Here is a 21,378-nt window from a genome sequence, read left to right as displayed (position 1 = left end):
AAGTCCTAACTGTAAAGAATTAATATCAGACCAAAAAAAGAAGGCTTGACAATGATGTTCTGGGGGAGGTTGAGTTATATTTGGAAATCTGACAGGCATGACTGAACAGTGAGCTCTCACCTTAAACAAAAAACAAACAAGACAATTTGAACTGCTCTCTCAAGAACTGCTAGTTAAACTAAAATATTTTAGGTATTCTGTCAAGTGGTAAATAGTAAGCTGTCTATTGAAATGGACACCAAATTCTAACTTTGTACTGTTAGCTTTAAAGTAATCTATCTATAAGGTTTCATGCAGTCTAGTCCTGGATAATTGGAGTTGTTTGTCTGGATTGTGAAGCATATTATTTCATTTTTGGAGAGTGCATTGTCATCCTTATTATTAAATTAGCAGCAGGTCCTGCTGCGGACTTAGGTCAAGTAAGCTACGAGGATAGCTAAAACTTCCGGTGTCAACTTACAAAATAAAACTACTGGCACGCATGTGGCTGCACGAACCAAAGTACAACAGACAGGGCCGCAGCTACCATTGAGGACACTGAGGTCACGTCCTCAGCAGAGGTGAAAACATCCTGATTTTTAGTCACTATTCAAGTCAGTCAAGCCCATTTTTATTTGTATAGCCCAATATCACAAATCACAAATTTTCCTCAAGGGGCTTCATAATCTGTACAGTATAGGACATCCTCTTAACCATGGATATCTGACATTGAAAGCCCAATACACATGAATGGCAAAAGTGACTTAATTTGTCCTAGGAAGAATGTCATTGTGGATATCTGATATGTTCTTTTTGACTAGGAAGAACTGAATTGCAGATATCTGCAATATATAGCTTGCCTAGCTAATTGTGGCCCTGTGAGTAAGTGAGTTTCACCTACTGCTCATAGAGAGGCTTTGCATCTAAAAATGCCAGGAGAAAACTCATGTTGTGTAGCTATACTCATGTACGCTGTACATGTGTACCTGTTTAGCCAATACATCTATGATAATCTTTCATTAATTAGTTCAACAATGTATATTCACTGGAATGATATGTATCATCAATATAGTGACAACTTACATTTAGTCATAACAATACACTCTAGAACAATTCTAGTTTCACTATAATGTATATAATGTGTCCGTTTAAGCTATCATTAAAAAAGGAATGCGTTATGTTGACATCATTTAAAAGCTGATCATTTGTCGTCAGTTTTTGTAGCTTTAATTTGAAATAGTGAAGCTGACTTCCGGTATGGTCTCGCTGACTTGACGCAATGAGTCTGCTTGCTCAAATGCAGACGGTGTGACGTCAGGCAGAGTCGGTCAGCTGGCTCCTCCATCTGAACAGCATCACATCACCACCAACGCCCGAGCCTGGCATAAGTTTTCTTTCTCTGAGGACCGTGATTGAATGTGACAGTCTCGCCTTACAAGCCTGAAAAACTGTTGAGCGCAGCCTCCTCATCTGGAAAACAGAAGCCGGCTCCAGCTGCAAAGATGATGGAGCTGCAGATTGACGAAGTGGTCCACCGGGACGGCTCCGGCTCCGTGATGTCGGAGCGGGTGTCGGGCTTGGCCAACAGCATCTACCGGGAGTTCGAGCGGCTGATCCGCAGCTATGACGAGGAGGTGGTGAAGGAGCTGATGCCGCTGGTGGTGAACGTCCTGGAAAACCTGGACGCTGTGCTGACGGAGAACCAGGAGCACGAAGTGGAGCTGGAGCTGCTGAAGGAGGACAACGAGCATCTCGTCGCCCAGTATGAAAGGGAGAAAGCGCTCCGCAAGCAGGCGGAGGAGGTGAGTGACCCCCCTAAACCCGCATCAACCAACTCCAACCTCCAATAAAGGCCCAAGACCCAAACGCTGTTTTTGACACAACCACTCAGCAGCCCTGTCATGATGAAAACTGCACTCACACTTGATGATGCGAACAACATAATTTCAGGAGGACTGCAGTGTTTCTTTCCGTATTAATTCCACAAATCAAATCCATATACAGTAGTTACAATATGGTATCGTGTCACTTTTTGGACAGTTTGGGAATGCATTTCCAGCTGTGTAAAGCCCTCATTTGTCTTCCATCAGAAATGCATTGAATTCGAGGATGTGTTGAAAGCTGAGAAGAAGGACCTGCAGGGGAAACAGCTGGACCAAAGTGAGTGGACAGACATTCTCTCTACAAACTTAAAGGTCCCATATTGTAGAAAGTGAGATTTCCATGTCTTGTTTGATTATAAAGCAGGTCTAGGTGCTGTATAAATACTGTGAAAGTATCAAAACGCTCAGTCCACAGAGAAATGCACACAGCCCGTATTCAGACACTGTGCCTTTAAACAAGCTGTCATGACTTCTGTAAGGTCTGTAAGGTTGTGATGTCACAACTGTACAGTCACCGCACTCAGCCACGCCCCCAGCAGGTCATCTGCTCCAGGCACAGCACGCCCACTAAGTACAGGGACGCATCCACCCGCTCAGTCTGTCCAAGTTATTGGAGTGCTCTGCTCAGGACAACTCTTCAAGTTTTTGGAGGTCGTTCACTAAACGTTCTAAAACGGCTTGTTTCAGACAGAGGGTGAGCTGAGGGGCTGCATGAAGGGCCAGTAGAAGATAAATAAGGAGTTTTCTGAACTGTGAATCATGCAAAGCTACTCTAGTGGAGTCCCAGAATAAAAATATAGAGCTGAAATGAGCATAATATGGGACCTTTAATATACTGTATGCGCAGCACATCTACCTGTTAAGTAAGGGCGGATGCTTTGCTTTGCATTACTGCAGGGCAGGAGCTCCATGTGAGGCTGTGTGGACTCCTTTTTACCTTGCATGGCTGAGGCTGGAATACATTCCATGCCAGCAGCTCATCCCTGCGTCACTTCCTGAAAAACCATGCAATCCCTCACTGGCTGCACCCCCAACCCATTCATGCAGTGTTACTTCTATTATTTCTTTCTACTTTGTATGTTTTATCTCTCTCTTCTTATGGGGCAGAGGCTTGTTTGCGGCAGCGCATTTCAACGGATCTTATTTTTAAAAGTTCAATTTCTTGTATTCATCTGATTTCACTGCACTTTATTTCATGTTTATGCTTATCATTTATTTTAGATGTCCATTGTCAATCTCTGTTTTGGGCCAATAGACTTTGAGGGATTCTGGTGGACTTTTTTTTCTCTGTCATGTGCTTCTGCTGGCGACACCCATAGGCGAGTTCTCAGGTTAGTCTTTTACTCTCTCGACTCCTCTTCACTCTCTTGCTGCATGCAATAAAAAAATATTATATTTTATATATATTTTGAGGGGGAGAGCTGTCCAGCTGTCTCTGTCTCAAGGCAAGAAAATCAACTGTTTTTCTTAAATTCAACTTTAGTTTCTTGAGTGTTTACTCGCTTTTCTCCAAACCTTCCTTTTCAACCTGACAGTAACAGAGTAACAGATATGTGAATGTGACTCTTTCAGGGATGGGCAAGGAAGTGGAGAACCTGCTGACAGAGAACAAACAGCTCCCAGAGACCAAGTAAGAGACACAGAGAAGATTAATGTGTGCGTGCGTCTGTGTGCCCAACTTGTAGTTTCCTGGAGCTGGACTTGTAAATGTCTTACTTTCTGCTCTTTGTTTGACAGAAGTGCTCTCAACATTGAGAAAAATTACCTCATTGCCAAAGTGGACGAGCTGTCTCGGGAGCAGGAGGTGCTGAAGGAGGAGCTGGAGGCTGTGAGGCAGTCCAAGAACAAGGTGGACGCCAGAGTCAAGGAGCTGGAAGAAGAACTCAAGAGGTGAAAATAACATTTTTTTGATTAACATGATGAGTTCAGGATGAAAACAATATGCATCTTTAAATTGGGAATGTAATTAGAAATACATCTGGAGACGTTACAGACAACAATAAACAGGCTAAATGTGAGTTAAATAAACAGAACAGCAGGTTGAAGACAATAGCGTTTATCCCTCAACATAAAGACTTTAACTGTTGACCTGTAATCCAAACCTTAGTGACCCTGTCTTTTGGGCTGTAGGTTAAGAGCAGAGGCTCTTGGTGCGTCTCCAGACTCTGAGGATGAAGGAGGTGATGATGTGAGTAAAACTGCCTCTGTCATGGGCCTTGGAGATATCAGTGCTATTTTCTTTATCACAAGTATAATGAGATTTTTATTTCTTCATTAAACTACAGATTCTTTTTTGGTTGATGTGGAAAAAGACATTAAAACACATTAAAACATGGAATAACTACTGTCAGTATACTGTATAAACTGTATAGGCCTGATTAATAAAAGCCTGGCGCTATGCTCTCTCCCACTTTTCTTCACCCATACAGGATGGCGACAAGACGCAGAGGCGGCGGTTCACCCGGGTGGAGATGGCCCACATGATGATGGAGAGGAATCAGTACAGAGAGAGACTGGTGGAGCTGCAGGAGGCTGTCCGGTGGACAGAAATGATCAGGTAGACGAGAGGAAGACGCTGCTTTAAACTAGAGATGAAGAACTTGGATGACCACTGGAAGGGAACGGTTGCTGGGTTTAAACTCAACAAACTAAAACGTTTGACTAAGGTCTTAATCAAGCTGTAAGTTCAATTCATTATTCACACGACTAAGAAAGTGAGCCAGAGTGAGCTAAATACTATATGATCTTAAGAAAGAATTGTAGACATTTAATGTTTCATTGAGCGACATGTTTATTTAAAGTGTTATTTTGCACCACAAAAATGTAACTTTGTTTGCACAAAATGCCTGAGATGATGACTAAATTCGTGAAAATGTACTGAACCTCAAAAAGAAAGTACTTTTTCTTCTTTTGCTTTGACTCACGCCTCTCTTTCCTCTCAGGGCGTCCAGGGATAATCCTGAAATCCGAGAGAAAACGAGGTCCACCATCTGGCAGTCGTGAGATTCTGCTTTTGTTAAACCTATTTACTACAGTACAATTAGAAATACCTTGAACAAATCATTTGATAAAACAAAATCATCAAAAGTAAAACCTCTTTGTGTCTTTTCTCCCTCCATCCACCAGCTTTGCACGTCTCTTCAGTTCATCGTCCAGCCCTCCGCCTGTCAAGCGGCCAGACTGCAGCGTCAACATCCACTATAAGTCTCCCTCACCAGCTGGTTTCTCTCAGCGACGCAGCCACACCAGCTGTACGCTGGAGTTCTTCCCTGAAGAGTGAGCAGCAACCAGCTAGATACCCTCACTAAACACTAAACCTCCATCTTTATCTGCTTCACACTTTGGTCTTAACACCTGGTTGCTTGCTCACACTTTGGTGTGATAAAACACTGCTTAGCTTGAGCTAGAATAAAGCTTAGTTTAATTTGTGCTGGTAACAACTGCTGTTGCTTTATCTGTCTCTTGCTGGTGGCTGGCCAGGCTGCTATCGCTTCGCCTTTTCTCTCTTCCTTTCCCTCCCTCCTGTTGCTTCCAGACTGGCCAGTAACGGTGTTGCGTCTCTCCTCAGCGACTCTGCACTGTTGGCCCGCAGAGAGCAGCGGCGTGAACAGTACAGGCAGGTCCGCGAGCACATGCGCCGTGATGACGGCATCATGCAGGCCTGTGGCTGGAGTGTGCCGTCTTGCTTCAAACAGGTACACACACACACATAACCCACCCTACATGGCCAGAGACCCCTCTGGGCCTCTGCATACACAACAAAAACACACAAATAACTCAGATTGCATGGGGAGAATAACCTCACAGTTGTTTCACTGATATAAGTTACTGACAGCCAGGGGGGTGAAAACCCTGCCTGCTGTGTATGTGCTGTACATGTATACATTGTAACATCAGATGTTTTGATGGAACCAGACAATAATTCATTACTTTGCTTGTCTCCTGACCTCTTATCACCTCTACTTTTAGACCACTAATGAGAAAGAGGACAACCGCATGAAGAATGAGCCCGTCCCGGTGTACTGTCGTCCTCTGGTAGAAAAGGACCCCAACAGGAAGGTGAGGAGTTCAGGGGGCGACAGTTTTCTGGGTAACACTTAACAATACAATACGTTTTTTTTATCAAAACCTCCATAAAGTAATAGTCAGATAATCATGAAGTGATGAAGGACTACATTGAAACTACTCAGTATGATGTACCACTTATCTTGGGGGTGCACAAGCAGAGTAACTAATTATTGAGTAATTAGTAATAAATGAGTGGCTACTCGTTCAGAGCTAGTCAGGAATTACTTTTTTGATTAGCTGAGTTTTCAGTGTTAAACTCTTAATAAATTACAGCCTATGCATGTGTGTGTGGTTGTAGTTGTGGTGTGCAGCTGGGGTGGACCTGACAGGATGGAGGACCAGCAGCCAGGAGTCGGTACCAGTCAAAGCACCGTCAGGCACCAGCGAACCCCTGCAGGAGCTCCAGGAAACTGACAACATGAGCAATCGAGTGTGGATCCTCACCACCACCCACTCTGCCAGCAATGTGGTCATCATCAATGCCAACCAGCCGGGCTCACTGGTCGACCAGTTCAACGTCTGCAATAACCATGTGCTCTGCATCTCCAGTGTGCCAGGTGAGACGCAAAGTGCTTGTTAAACCCCTATAGTCACATTTCTATACATCTGGTATGTTGAAGGTTGTGTCTTTTTCGTACTTTTAATTGTGTTGTTACTCGAATGTACTCTTTTCTAGAGTATTATTTCTGAGTAATACAAAGTAAAAATGCGAATAGTCATCTCTGATTTGCCAATACTTCATTTCCAGTTATCAGACTGTAAATCAACAGTTGTGCTTTGTGTGAAAACATCAGATTTTTGTTATTTATTCAGAAAAGAGGTCACCATAACAGAACTAAACTCAGGGCCTCCGCCATTTGCTGCTGGACAAGTTCAGTGATCTTTTGTAGATTCTCTTATCTGAACAACATAGGAGATGATGGTATTAGTCCCCTCCCTCTCTGTCCCCTTCCAAGGGGAATGGGGAAAAAACAGTCGAGGCCTGGGGTACTTCCCTGTACGCGAAGAAGCGGTAGTGTAGCCATTGATCCCAATCAGAACCAGTGTCATTGACAAACTTCAGGAGCATTTGATTTAGGGTCTGGTTGAACCATTGAATGCTGGTCTTTGCTTTGACAGATTTTAGGGGAAACACTGCACTAACAATGGGGAGAGGCTGGAGCGGAGCTCTAGAGGGTCCTTTATCTGATGTCTTCTGGCACTGAGGGCAAGTGCTACAAAACTGTACAACATCTGCCTGCAAACCAGGACAGTGATAGTGTTATCTAATGTGAGCCAGGGTCTTGTGTTTCCCTAGGTGGCCAGCCCAGGTAACAGAGTAGCCCAAGACAAGTACTGTGTCTCAGGCTGCTTTGGGGACCACTAGCTACTTAGCTGGTCCATGTTGATGGTAGAGAATACTCCTCTGCAGGAAATACTCCTCTCCACAACTGTGCTCAAACTCGCTCTCCACCTCTCACTTTTTAGCACTCTGCAACAAAGTAACGTTGAAGTTGGGGCCATCTTGTTGTATCTGAACCATGTTTAAAGGCACTTTGAAACCCAGTGGCAAATCTGGAGCAACCTTGTATGATTATTTTACAACAGTGTGCTGGAATCTCTCCTGCCTCCTTTGTCTGTGCGACTTCCGAGACTTCCCAGGCTGCATGTCTAGGTCTGAATCATAGAAAGGGTGGGCACTGAGGTGACAGAGGGACTGTCAGGACTGGCAGGTCACTACCCAACACTACTGAAAAGGTCTGGCCTTCACAGTATGTATGTGTGTTTGTGTGTGTGTGTGTGTGTGTGTGTGTGTGTGTGTGTGTGTGTTTGTATCCAGCTGCCAGTGAGAGTGACTATCCAGCAGGAGAGATTGTGTTGGATCCAGGTGACGGTGGAGCGGGGGAAAGCGAGGACACCGTCACCATAGAGGGCATGTCGGCTGGTATCACTCTTGTCAGCTGTGCCACGAACTACAGCGTTGCCCGTAGTAACTGCTCCTCATCCACTGACATGACCATAATGGACAAAGGACAGGGTGAGCACATCCTAACCGCTCCTGCTGGCCACACAGAGCTAGGATGTCCAGGACCATTTACTGAGCACGTCTTCACCAATCCCCAGCCTCGTCCAGCAGACGCCTCTGACAGGTGGGAGGTCAAAGTCTGTCAGGTCATGAATAAATGTATGTATACATTTGAAAAGGCATGAAACTGATAACCTTTAGTACACTACAAAAAGATCTACATGACTATGGTGAAATACAGTATGTTGGCCATTTTGAAAATGAAAAAGATAACTGCGTATGTCATGTGTCCACACAGGAACGGCGGTCAGTCCAAAGAGGAAACTTCTCAGCCTCCAGAGTCAGAGGACGGAGGTGAAGAGGCCAAGAACTGCACCAGCGTGGCTCCCACTATGTGGCTCGGGGCACAGAACGGATGGTAAGTCGCTCAGCAGAACTACTCACAAACTAAAAACACATAGTACAATTTATTTACCCTGTTCACATGTGATTCATAAGCTTATATTTTTATTGTTAATTTTGCAAGTAAAGATAAGTCACACACTGGATAGGAAGATTCCCTAAAAGAGTGCTTCTATCTTCCATCCAAGATGCTCATATAAATATAAATATATATATAAATATCATAACGTGCTTCTTTTGAACTCTATATGCAGTTGGGTTTTGCTCTGGAGTATCTTGCCTCTGTTCTCCTTCCAGGCTCTACGTCCACTCAGCAGTTGGAAACTGGAAGAAGTGCCTCCACTCCATCAAACTCAAAGACTCTGTGCTCAGTCTGGTGTAAGTGGTATTGGTTGTGTAGTTGGGATTTTAAGAATCAGAAGTCTTTTTTTATGAAGTTCTGTTACTCCAACAGTCTCTGTCTCCTCCATAATTGCAGGCATGTGAAAGGTCGTGTGCTGGTTGCTCTCGCTGACGGGACCCTCGCCATATTCCATAGATCAGAGGGTATTTGGGATTCTAAATATTTGTTTTAACAGAGCTCTAAGAACTAAGAAAATCACAATCACAAGGCTTTCACAAGATGTATGTGTTCAGTTCAATCAACACTGATGACGAAACTTGAATGAACTGAATTCATGCTCTTAGTGTGTTTTGTGTTGACTAGGAACTGTTGTCAAGTTATTATAACTTTGCATTCTGCGTGTGTGTTTGTCAACAGATGGCCAGTGGGATTTGTCCAACTACCACCTAATGGACCTCGGTCGGCCTCATCACTCCATCCGCTGCATGGCTGTGGTCCATGATAAGGTTTGGTGCGGCTACAAGAACAAGGTCCACGTCATCCAACCCAAGAGCATGCAGATCGAGGTGAAGCCACATCATGAGTCCAACAATCAGCTTTTGTCTTTTATGGGGAGGCAATTTCCACTGACTTCTTTTAAGTGCAATAAAACTGTAATAATGAGTTGATTTCTTTTCCTGCTCTGTAGAAGTCCTTTGACGCCCACCCTCGCAGGGAGAGTCAGGTGCGGCAGCTAGCGTGGATCGGCGACGGCGTGTGGGTGTCGATCCGGCTGGACTCGACCCTGCGTCTCTACCATGCGCATACACACCAGCACCTCCAGGATGTGGACATTGAGCCATACGTCAGCAAGATGCTGGGTGAGATTATATTGGCTTGTTTTAGAGAGAAATCTCATCATCAGAGACGAGGTCGGCCGCAACTTACCTCATCAATATGTAGATTCAAGAGATTTCATATCTCCATCTTAAAGGCTCTATGCGGAGTCCTTGTTATTAATGACACCGGTGACACCAAATTACTTTTATCAGCTAATGTTCCAAAACAACCAACACCTAACGTTAGCTAGTGTTGCACACTGCTGCCGCTGTAGGGGAGCTGAAAGTTGCGTTAGTTAGTTTTAAGTTACATTACAATCTGTTCACACGTTGGCTATAAAAAGCGATTAATATGTCTAATAAAACTCCACAGAGTGCCTTTAAAGGGAAGTGTCTTTACACTTTGGCTACCTTTACTGCAAAATGTGAATGATGCTGGTGTCTGTAGCGTGTTATATTCTCACTTACAAGCAGCCTGTTCAGTCTTAAGCTGACTCTAGTTGTAATTCACAGGCACTGGCAAGCTGGGCTTCTCTTTTGTGCGCATCACAGCACTTCTGATTGGTGGAAATCATCTCTGGGTAGGAACAGGAAACGGTGTGATCATCTCCATCCCACTGACAGAGAGTGAGTTTCATTTATACAGCTTATAGCAAGTGACATGTGGACAAAAGTGTGCCATGAGTTCTGTTTCAATGAAAAATCAGTGAAAACAGTTCCTGGTTAATGGTAGAAGAAAGGGGGAAATGAGAACAGTTTTGTTTGCTAAAACCACAACATTTGAATCCAGTGATGCAGTCTAGTTCTCATCATGTTTTCAGTGGTCTTAAAATCTTCTTGAGACTGTGTTAGTTACTTCTGCTAAAGAGGTTATTTTGTGATCCGATTTGTTTGTCTGGCTGGATGTAGTCTCGCATAGCCAGACCTATCTCCACACTTTGGAGAAAGGTCTGGGGAGTTGAAGGAAGGAACATGGCCCGGGAGAAGTGAGCAGGGGCTGGAGACAGGGACAGAGAGAGTGCAATGCTGAAGGCTGGGGATGAGAGAATGTTGCTGAAGGGAGGGACTAAGAGCCGTCTCATTTCTAATTTTCAGTTGATCTTGTTTTTATTTTCTTTTTCTTTTGCCTGCGTCATACTACCATGTATGATTTGCTTGTAAACATTCCCAGTTGGTCAGTTTCTCACTCCTGGGTTCCTCCTCCCTCAGCCAATAAGGTGTCTCCTACATCGTCCGGTGGAGTGATCCATGTGTACAGTGACGACTGCCCTGAGAAGAGCAGCGGCAGCTTCATCCCCTACTGCTCCATGGCACAGGCCCAGCTCTGTTTCCATGGACACTGTAATGCCGTCAAGTTCTTCATCTCTGTACCTGGTAGGCACAAAGCCGGTCTGCCTGCTGATTATGTCCAGTTTGTGTTCTGAAGTCAGTGTACTCTCTTGTTAGCCATGTTTAATTTACTGGCATTTGCCACCAACACTTTAAAGCAGGTAACATCTGTCTAAACCCATAATAACATAGAGCACATGAATTCAATTATAAGTACCTGCATTGTGTTATACATGTCTGTAACTGACTGCATTCTCTACTCTTTAACCTGTTAGGTTTGTTTTTCTTGTGTGCGTGACAGGAAATGTCCTGGCCACCCTAAACAGCAGTGTGCTGGACAGTCCATCGGAGGGGCAGGGCTCAACAGCGCCCCAAGAGACGGAGGCCCAGAGTGTTCATAACGTGTTGGTGCTGAGTGGAGGAGAGGGCTACATCGACTTCCGTAAAGGTGAGCAGTCACACCTGCACATAAACACACATGTATTAGGTGTAGCTGTGTGATGCAGCAAACAGCTGAGCTATGAGAAAATAGGACAAAATGTGCTTAAATGATGTTGCTGCATGTTGATATTGTACTGACATATTGTCTCTATTTATGGGGTCCTGTGAGGGACACAGGGTATAAATTGAATAAATGAATGTACAAAAACTATGAACTAACAAAAATAAATAAATGTAACAATGAATGGGCACAGTTAATTGGTATTAAATAAATACTATATTTTAGTGCATTCATTTATTTAAGTTTCTAATTATTTATAATTAGAAACAGCTCTTAATCTCTGTCTATCTGTTTTCCTCAGGAGATGAAGAGGACGATGAGACAGAGGAAGGAGAGAGTGGTGGAGCTTCACAGATGAAACCTGCTTTGTGCAAAGCCGAGGGGAGCCACATCATCGTCTGGCAGGTGTCTTACATACCTGAGTGACACCTGGATCTGCTTTAACACCTCACCCACTCATCTCCTGTTTCTGTCCCACCCAGGGCATTGTAGCTATCTTCATGAGCTTTGTAACCCAGCCTCATAACTACCTTTCTCCTCTGCATCGATCTTATATTCACCCCATAAGCACACTGTATCTCCTCCTATATTTACCTCAATTGTCCTGCATCTGCCCCAGCGTTACGCCTCCTCTTCCTCCACTTAGTTTGTCATCTGTGAAACCTCCACCTTCGTCTTAAAATAAAGCTCAGAGCCCCAACATGCATCAATTGTACCAAAAAAGAACAGCAGGTACAGAAATCTCATAGGGAGATAATGACTTAGTGTGTGGCAACAGACCCCTGAAAGCTGTGTTGTGTTGTTGCTTTAATTTAACCAGGTACCTAGGAGAACATCTATTGCTTCATGTTTTGATTTCCATCCATTGCTGCAGATCTGTAAGTAACAAACCTTATTATGGGCTCCCATGTCTGGAAGGTCCAACTAAGAATCAAAGCAAAGAGAACACAAAATACTCAACAAAAGAAAGACCTGGTGGCAGTCCCACTGATATTATTGCAAATCAAATAGACAAGTAGAGTTGTTTAGCTGATTTCGTCATAGCGCAGGTTAATCATGATCATCAAGCCAAGACTTTAGTAGGGACGTTTGCCACTTGGAGTAGGTTAAGTAAAACTATATTTAATGAGAGTACAACCTCTAGATGCATAAATCTAAAAAGGAAAAACCTGTGAGTTGACTGGGAGTCGAGGAAGATGCAGTTGGTTCATTACTTAATTACTTAATTGATAATCTCAATATGTTCTGTGCCTATATAACTATTCTGTTACATTTATTTTAAAAAGATTTGATTTATGTACTGTTTGATCAATTTGAATGAAGGTTACCATAATCTCATGTATGTAATAATACGTATAATCGTAGATAAGGACGTGTAAGGACTCTAAAATGTCATCTTACGTAACCTAGATGTGCTTTGAGTTACTGTATTCAGGTTTTGAAATGTAAAAGATGACATTTGTTGTAATCAAGTCTAGTCAGTATAGTTACCCCTTTAAACTGTTTTGATGCGAGTTGATTTATGTTTATGTGACTTATATAATCATTGAATGCATTTGAGTTTTGCTTCTCTTGCCATTTGTCCGACATCATGAGTCAATAATTCCTGACTGTTCTGAATCAGTCACAAAGGTGAAAGCTGGTTCTATCTGAAAGGAGATGATGTGACTGACCTGTTTGTGATATCTCACATGAAGTGTCATATATTAAACATATATAAGCTGGGGGGCAAAATGGTGTAGTTGAGTTTTTGGTACAGACTGTATCTTGTTTGCTTTGAATAAACCATATACGCAAGTAAACTCAACTTTGGGCTGATCTTGTTTCATCCTTCTATTCATCAAAGTATTGTTTTTAAGTGCAAGGTTTTTCTTCAACAGCAAGCATGGGGGGCATTCAGGCCCATCTGGAGCTTCTTCTGTGGTGCCACTATAGAGACGGAGGACCCAGCCCAGTTCATTGTGGAGTGACTGACGAAGGCCTGGCGGCAGTGGCAACCCGTCCAGGGTATCTGTACAGTCCGGCAGCAGTTAGAGAATAACCTTGCAAATGTTGCAAAGGCTTGAGACTCTGAAAAGTCTAAATGCAGTTGGTACGTTAATTTTAGTCATCCCATTAATATCAGACAAAAACAAAAAGGCTTGACAATGATGTTCTGGAGGAGGTTGAGTTTTATTTGGAAATCTGACAGGCATGGCTGAACAGTGAGCTCTCACCTTAAACAAAAAAACAAACAAAAAAATCAAGACAGCAGCACTACAGGTAAACGATACTAGTGTTTGAGAATGTCATATTAAACATAAATCGACTTGCACACATTATATGCACTCAGGTCATTCTCGCACTCGCACACACACACACACACACACACACACACACACACACACACACACACACACACACACACACACACACACACACACACACACACACACACACACACAAACAGTCAACTCCATGTCAACATGTGGACATCCTCCATTAATAATCACACTACATCCAGAGGAATTCCAAGCACTTTGAACAATTACCCACAGTGCAATTAATCTAACTATACACAGATAATTTATATATTTTGATGTATATAGGGTATTCAATAAACAGTTTTCCATTTAGACAGTTTCATTAAGTCAAAATCTTTCCATAAATAGTGAAACAAAAAAAATGTCTTGTCAGCTCCTCACCACTGTGATTCAAAAATGGTCCCCAAAAAGAACATGAAAAAATAAAACACTAATGTGCACGATTCTTCAGCAGTCTCAAAACGGAGAATGACAATAAAAACCACCAACAAAAAACAAAAGTCAAAGGAGGGGAATGGGCAGAGGGATAAACGTTGATACTCACACTCACAGCACAGACTGGTTACTACATTTACAGGGGGTGGAGGGACTCTGGATCACTGTACAGGTTAAGATCAGACAACAAATCAAGCAGACTGTCCACACATCATCCCACAACAACCAATACATCTTCATGCCCTTTCAGTACGCACAAGACCTGACACAACTGGATGGCTTTAAACAATATGGATAGATCACGTCTACTGAGGACACAGCTGTCATGTCGACCGCCCACATGTTTCTGTTGCCATCCCATCCTGTCAGACCCACGAGGTGTAATGGAAGTAGGTGAAAATCTCCTATTTGTTCTTGCTGCTTTGATGTGGAATGAATGAGATGGTGTTTGATGCAGACACTTATTTTGTAGATAGGATGAGGGCCACGATGAGGCCGTAAAGCCCCAGCACCTCGGCGAAGATCAGGATCAGGATCATGCCCACGAAAAGCCGAGGCTGCTGGGCGGTGCCTCTCACACCGGCGTCGCCCACGATGCCAATGGCGAAACCGGCCGCCAGTCCGCTCAGGCCCACGCTCAGACCGGCACCAAGATGCAGGAAACTCCTGTTGGAGAGAAATGAAGAAAAGAGTACAGTCAGGTAAATAAAATAAAAAATTAAATACTTACTATATTGGCCATTGGCAGTACAGGCATTACAATCAGGCTCTTCTGCATCAACAGGCTTTAAAGCAACAGAAAAGCAGTGTAAGCAGTTAGTCATATCTTGGCAATAAAACACTATGGATGTTTGAAACATATAGACAGGCAGTAGAGAAGTAGATTATGATGTGGTTTCAAAAATACAAGAGTGTTAGGTGGTAGGTATTTTACCCAAAAACAAAACAAATCTATCTAATCACCAAAATGTCAGTCAGAGCTCCACTGAAGCCTCCTTATCACCCATAGTTTCCAGCTTTCTGACAGAGGGACAGAGGTGCCGCCAGTGAGGACAATAAAGGACATGATGAGGTAAAATGTGGCTGTTTAGACTGACAGTGTGCAGCCGTTCCCCTGCCTGTAAAATCCCTCTGGAGCTTTAACAGTGAAATTAAAAATACAGATCAAGATCTAATTCTGTGCCCCATCACATAAACCCACACTTGACTATTAGTTTGTAGGTCATAGTAGCTAGCATGAGTGAGATCATGGTTCCCTGGGTCTGTGTTTTTAATTGGTTGGTAAAAATTTTTGTTTACATTCTTAAAGAATGTGGTTTAGGTGTAATTTATCCATTTCTCCCACATCCTCGTCTTCCAGGTGAGGGAGGTGTGGGCGGAGTATAGCACTGTAGTTGCTAAATGAATCTGAATGATTTGATCAAATCCTTCTCGTGCCTAACATAAACTGACACTAAAAACGCTGTGACTGCCATTTCAATGCGACTTTACAAGCACTGTTAACCTATTAAATGTTAAAAGCAAACAGGATCACATTTACATATACATTAAGCAATAGTTTTAATAAGGAGGGTCATCTGGTGGCCTGGTGGTTAAGACACATAACTGCATCATACCCCGGCTGACTTCGTGCTCATGTCATGCCCCTTCCTTTTTCAATCCCCCCATTCCTGTCTGTATCTCTAATGTCACTATAAAATGAAGGCAGAAAACTTAAAGATTAACAATGAATCAAATGTGTAATTAAAGATCAACTTAAGTGGTCTCATAGAAGGAATTTGTTTCATCAAGGATGCTACATATGTCATGTGAAAGGGTCATTAACAGTGCCAAACCCTCCAGCCCACGTAGACAGGTTCTGACAGGTCAACTGTTTACTACCTGCCAGCTCTGAGCCAGACACAGCAAATGTACCGTGAAGAAGGCAAGTAAACATTTAGAGAGCTAAATGTTTGATGTGTGTGTGCTTCAACTCAAAAGCATACAAACTACATAGCAGATACTGTATGAAATAAGCAGAAATAATATGTAAATGTGACTGAAACAGTTTGAATCAACTACTGTATGGCAGGTTCATCTTACTTGTAAAGGGTGACTCTCTCAGAGATGTTGTTTGCTATCAGCACAGCCACCACCAGACCGTAGATGGCGATGATACCAGCCATGACCACAGGGATGATGGACTTCATGATGAGCTCTGGCCGCATCACAGACATGGCAGCGATGCCTGTGCCGCTCTTTGCCGTCCCATACGCTGCTCCTAATGCTGAGTGAGAGAAGGGAGAGTTCCTGTTGATTAATCTGTTCAGTTCAGTCAAAATACTCAAACCAGACAAGATATGGATTCAGACAGAGCTGCGTGAGAATGATTAATCCAGATGATCGATTTCAATTCCCTCCCCCAACATGCTGAATGTGAGACAGTGTAGATCCCCGACGTGCAGATAAGACAAGCTGAAACATGTCTGACTGCCAGTTCTCTGCCGCCCAGCAACAAATAACTGACAAGTTTAAGTGATGCATCAAAAATGCAAATCACACTAGCGTATCTATTTTTAAGGTTTCCTCAAAAACCATCTCTTTGGACTTAAACTAGAAGACTGAAGACCAACATGTGAATTAGTGCTGCAATAAACAATTATTTTCATTATCGATAAATCATTATCGATTAATCTGAAGATTATTTTAACGATTACTCATTTAGCCCAAGAGCCCAAAGTGACGTCTTCATATTGCTTCTTTTGTCCAACTAAATAAATGGAACAACACCGCTTCCGTCACTTCTCCCTCGCTGCTGTGGGTGTGTTGACACTTTTGAGGGTTATGTACTTAACAATTGTTCGTGTGTATTGTGTGAATGAGCAACCCAGCATTTTATCCAACAATTTTAACAGTTATGTACCAAGCAGCACTTTTCTGTATATTCTGGGAGATAAAAGGCCATACAAAAGAGGAATCCCAGAAAATACAACAATGATACAATAATTCTTATCCGCTGATATTTTCTGCAGCTCTTATTAGCATAAAAGTATAGCATAACTCCTGACTCCTCCCATTTTCAATGCATCATGGGCTAACTCTGCACTGTCTGCTTTCCCATGGTGCCTTGAGAGGCGGTACATTTGCATCCCATAGATAATAAATAGGGGTGGACATCGCGTTTCTGTTCAGTGGGTCTTGAGCCTGACACAGATGTCAGCTATTAGATGATCAACTGAGTTGTCTTGAGTGTTTAATTCAGTATCAGGTTTCCTATCTCCTTGTCTAAACGTTATACCACCGTTTCCGCTTCAAGCTACTGTCACCTCGAGATATCCTGGATTGACTCCATTGTGAACAAACAACTGTACTGATGCTATAACAGCACGCATGGAGACTTTACTGAGGGGCATAATATTTTTCTCATTCAAATCCCAAATGATACTGCTGGATCAAGGGGTCTCTCTATGCATATAGAGTACGAAATAATTGTAGTGAGGAAATGTCAAAGATATGTTTAGGGTACTTTAGAGAGGGCACCACCACTAAATCGTTTGACCTCCAGAGAGTACTGGACAGTTTATTTTTCAACTGTAACAATTAATTAATAACCAAATTGTTTGTTTATATTTAAAAACAAATATTAGCCAATATATCAGTCATTAGGTCTTTTTAACTCTATCATCAATATCGGTATCAGCCTCACAAATCCAGTATCGGTCAAGTCCTAATTTTTAGTTCTTTAAAGACTTTAAATCATGGACCAGTTGAATGCTGTGACACTGTTTCAAATCTAAATGTCAATGCCGTGCATTCAGGCAGTGCTGTGCTTGTGATACAGTATGTAACAAAACACAATAGCAGTGACGTTTTTTCAAAATGACAATGCAAGATGAAGAGGTAATATATCTAACGCTTAGTTCGCTGAGAAGAACTAATATTATTTTTTTCCAGCCTGCTATATGTTGTCTTTACACTACCTAAATGAATGAAGAATAATTGTTCAAGCAGAGCAAAGTTTGTGCAGGATAGTCCAAACATGTAGTTGTACGAGTAAACATGAGCTTTGAAACAGACACCTCTGGAAAAGGTAGCCAGACAAAGTGTAAGGAAGTCTTTTGTCCTACATTAAAATAAAACTAATTTAGATTTAATTAAAGATGCAGTGATCCAGTTGGGTGTCAGCCAGGTTGTGACAGATCCACATTAAATAAAGCTTCTTTGTCAATGCCATTGTAATAATATTTAGTGTTTCCGCTATGAGTTACATTTATTCAAGGGGCCACGACTCCGTTTTTAAAGCCACGGCAATCCCTGACCTCATGTTAGCTCACATAAAAATGATTCCAAGTTTCACGCAGCGTGGTACTAAGATTTGAAATTTGAGCAAAAGAGAGAACTAGTATCGGATCTGTACTCTGTACGACAGATAACCTGGGTTATAAATCTGTGCATCTCTAGATTTACTTATTTAATTCATAAGTCACTCATCCAATGGACAAACTCCACCAAGTGTCACCTGATGTCATCAAATCATCAATGATTTCCATATTATAGAGACACCTGTCTGTGTCTGCAGGAACTGACATCACCTGATGGACTTAACTTCCCGAAAAATAACTGTAAGAACACAATGTACATTCAGTTTTGGGGTATAAAGTAATCTCCTCTTTGACAGACTGGATGTACCCTGCCTCCTGCCTCTAGTGCATGCTAACCATGGCAGGCGGAACAACATGAATCTTGATGATCTTCCCTTTAAATTCCCACACTGATATTTAGGCCTTGATGCTGGCCCTCCTTCAACACAGCTCATTACAACCACTGGGAAACATGCGCTGGGTCCAATCTCAGCAATAATCGTATTCATCGTATAATTCATGAAGATCTGGACCTTCCTGTGCTGTAAAATAACTTAATTTGACAGATTAGAGAGCAGCTGCCACCTCTGTGAGAGTCTGCGTCACCAAACAGCAGCTACCAGGAAACAGCATTACAGCTATGACATGATATGATATAACCTGGAGGTAGCTAGCTACAATGTTAGCAGTGTGAGGGGCTAGGTGGTCAGTAGCTTGACGTCGGTGGAAACCTTCCCCTGCCTCTGCCTCGCATCCCTGACAGGTGCGTGAGCCGTGACCGACTCAGAAAACACCAACACCGATTCTCTAAAAACAGCCCCGTGTTGTCGTTTCTAATGTCGTCACGGGAACTCAACACCTGGCTAAGCTAATTCGTCGTTATAACGCTAAAGGTTGAGATGTCAGATGAAGGAGCTGGTGTAGTTACCGCTGAAGACCATGGCCGCAGAGGCTCCCATCACAGCGAAGAAAGGCGAGTACTCGGGGCTCTCCTCAGAAGACATTCTCGCACTTTTCTCGGGGCGATACAGCTACAAGGTCAGACTATCTTCTTTTCAGGTTTTCCCCTTTCCCACCGTCAGCTTTGGACAGATTAAAACACAGAGAGGGGGCGATAATGTAGCTGCCAGTAAAAGCACCGGTGTAGAAGAGGAAAATGGCGAAACGGAAAAAGTCACATGATCAACCATCTCGGAACGATCCATTTGTGAGGACATAGGGGTGCACGACACAAACGGGCTCAAAATATCTAACCCTTGTTGTTTATTCCACTGTAAAATATCTTGTAGGAATTATTCTCATTCGGTAGTAATATTTATAGTGAGTATATGTTACAGCAGTTTGTAATACCACAATATATGATATGAGTAGTTTGTACAGTGTGTGTATTGTGGTATGTTCTGCTGCAAGTGCACTGACTGCAGTTGAAACGCTAGTAGTCACTAAACGCTGGCGTATTCATTATTAGGTATCAAATAGATGTAGTAAAATCAACCATAAACACTGTGTTTGCTTTATAATTTAAAAACACAACAACAAACAAGTGGAATAATCTAGAGGCGACCAGAAAGCACAATAACACAATGTCCATATCCAGCATGCATCCATCCTCCTAGCAACACAGCAGTATGTGCCTGTTGTATGTTGTTTTGACCATGGAATAACCTGGCAGGGAGAGATTAATTTAAATCAACATTAGACTCTCTTTAGGAGTCAAATAAACTATGCTTGTCTTGATTGAGTAACCTGGAGACACATCCTGGAGCTGCCTTTGTCAAGGTGACACTGTAAAGTGGAAATGGGTATTTCTAATGTCATCTTAAAGGACATTTCACCTGATAATTCACCTGTGAACATTTCCATGCTTATTTTGGGCAGATTTTGTCAATAGATTACATTTTGTGTTCTTATTTTATCTTTTTGACAGTTTAGTTTCCTAAAATGTATATTTCTCCCACAGCATCCCACAGTGGGTTTTGATGGTTATTAAAGTTTGTCATCTATGTCATTTTATTGAGTGTAAGTCTGAGGGATGGTTTTTGTATAAGGTCAACATCTTTGTCTCTGCCTTTAATAATCCTTCTCCTTGAGAATGTCATGTTTGCATTTTCAGAACACCCTCATATAGATTTGTTGGTCAAAGACTTTCTATACATTCAAAAAACATTGTGTATAATTAAACTGAGAGATTTGAGCAAAAAAAAGGCTTTACATATGAAGTTGCATCACTTATCCTCCAGAATATTACATTAGAAAAGTGTTTTCTGTTTCTTTTACTTTTAGATTTGATCATCACAGCACACCACTGCTGCCAGTTTGCATGCTGAAGAAGGGTGTCTGCCCAAAACGTCAGCATAAATAAACCATTTAATTGGAGTGCTGTCCTGCTCCTGATTTTTGATCTTCACCACAGCCACATGTCTTGTTGAAGTGTCCTGGAGGAAGGCACTAACTCCTCAAACATTATAAACATTCCCCCAAGCATTTATATTCTGTATACTGGAGGGAAACACCTACACCACTTGGTGTGTAGCAGACACTGCATGGTACAATAACATATTACTGAGGATTAAAGAAAAAACCTAAAATGAATATCCCCCTGTGCTACTTGTGTAACTAGTTAAATTGTGTCATGAGAATGTACTTACAATACAATCTTACAGAGTTTTCAGGATGAAAAGTGAAAGCAGACAGCTGAAAATATGTACTGCATACACATGACTGTCAGCAGCCTCTCCACTCCATGTCATAAAAAAAGCTATTAGCTCTGGTCAGAGCTCATTCATGTGACCTGTTCCTGCTCCAAGTATAATAGCCATTTCTTTACAGTAAGTTTGAGAAGATACATTTGTCTGTCCAAGGCATGAAATTCACTTTTTTATTATCCGCAATGTTTTATTTGTAGTGTAGTGTATAGTGGATTTCTGCTGAATTTAGCCAAATGTGACCAGCAGGGCATCTAGCACGTTGA

The 21,378-nt window shown here is 42.4% G+C and overlaps 2 protein-coding genes across 2 annotated transcripts; one reads left to right on the top strand and one right to left on the bottom strand.

Moving 5' to 3' along the window:
- Positions 1–1,481: 1,481 nt before the first annotated feature.
- LOC139299935 (C-Jun-amino-terminal kinase-interacting protein 3-like) lies at positions 1,482–11,755 on the top strand. Its single transcript, XM_070922890.1, has 22 exons — positions 1,482–1,781; positions 2,070–2,139; positions 3,182–3,193; positions 3,435–3,492; positions 3,600–3,752; positions 3,993–4,050; positions 4,292–4,419; positions 4,805–4,861; positions 4,989–5,138; positions 5,431–5,557; positions 5,832–5,921; positions 6,229–6,487; positions 7,750–8,059; positions 8,234–8,353; positions 8,635–8,715; positions 8,816–8,883; positions 9,098–9,246; positions 9,369–9,540; positions 10,012–10,125; positions 10,708–10,872; positions 11,129–11,275; positions 11,631–11,755. Exons 1-22 carry the CDS (start codon positions 1,482–1,484, stop codon positions 11,753–11,755), a joined length of 2,913 nt encoding a protein of 970 aa, XP_070778991.1.
- A 1,727-nt stretch (positions 11,756–13,482) lies between these two features.
- Positions 13,483–19,539, bottom strand: atp6v0ca (ATPase H+ transporting V0 subunit ca). The gene is made up of 3 exons (XM_070922975.1): positions 19,336–19,539; positions 16,150–16,333; positions 13,483–14,733 (listed from the first exon to the last, which is right to left on the bottom strand). Exons 1-3 carry the CDS (start codon positions 19,409–19,411, stop codon positions 14,529–14,531), a joined length of 465 nt encoding a protein of 154 aa, XP_070779076.1. The 5' UTR covers positions 19,412–19,539; the 3' UTR covers positions 13,483–14,528.
- Positions 19,540–21,378: the final 1,839 nt, after the last annotated feature.

The sequence above is a fragment of the Enoplosus armatus genome, chromosome 17, assembly GCF_043641665.1.
Source record: "Enoplosus armatus isolate fEnoArm2 chromosome 17, fEnoArm2.hap1, whole genome shotgun sequence".
Lineage (NCBI taxonomy): Eukaryota > Metazoa > Chordata > Actinopteri > Centrarchiformes > Enoplosidae > Enoplosus > Enoplosus armatus.
Note: the sequence above shows the minus strand (reverse complement) of the source record. Positions and strands in the feature narration are given on the sequence as shown.

Excerpts from the sequence above, each read along its gene's own strand:
- atp6v0ca (XM_070922975.1), bottom strand. The coding sequence starts at position 19,411 with ATGTCTTCTGAGGAGAGCCCCGAGTACTCGCCTTTCTTCGCTGTGATG. Across the intron at positions 16,334-19,335 it reads TGCGGCCATGGTCTTCAGCG|CATTAGGAGCAGCGTATGGG; the intron begins GTAACTACACCA and ends TCTCTCACTCAG. Across the intron at positions 14,734-16,149 it reads GAGAGAGTCACCCTTTACAA|GAGTTTCCTGCATCTTGGTG; the intron begins GTAAGATGAACC and ends TCTCTCCAACAG.
- LOC139299935 (XM_070922890.1), top strand. The coding sequence starts at position 1,482 with ATGATGGAGCTGCAGATTGACGAAGTGGTCCACCGGGACGGCTCCGGC. Across the intron at positions 5,139-5,430 it reads CTGGAGTTCTTCCCTGAAGA|CGACTCTGCACTGTTGGCCC; the intron begins GTGAGCAGCAAC and ends GTCTCTCCTCAG. Across the intron at positions 9,541-10,011 it reads ATACGTCAGCAAGATGCTGG|GCACTGGCAAGCTGGGCTTC; the intron begins GTGAGATTATAT and ends TGTAATTCACAG.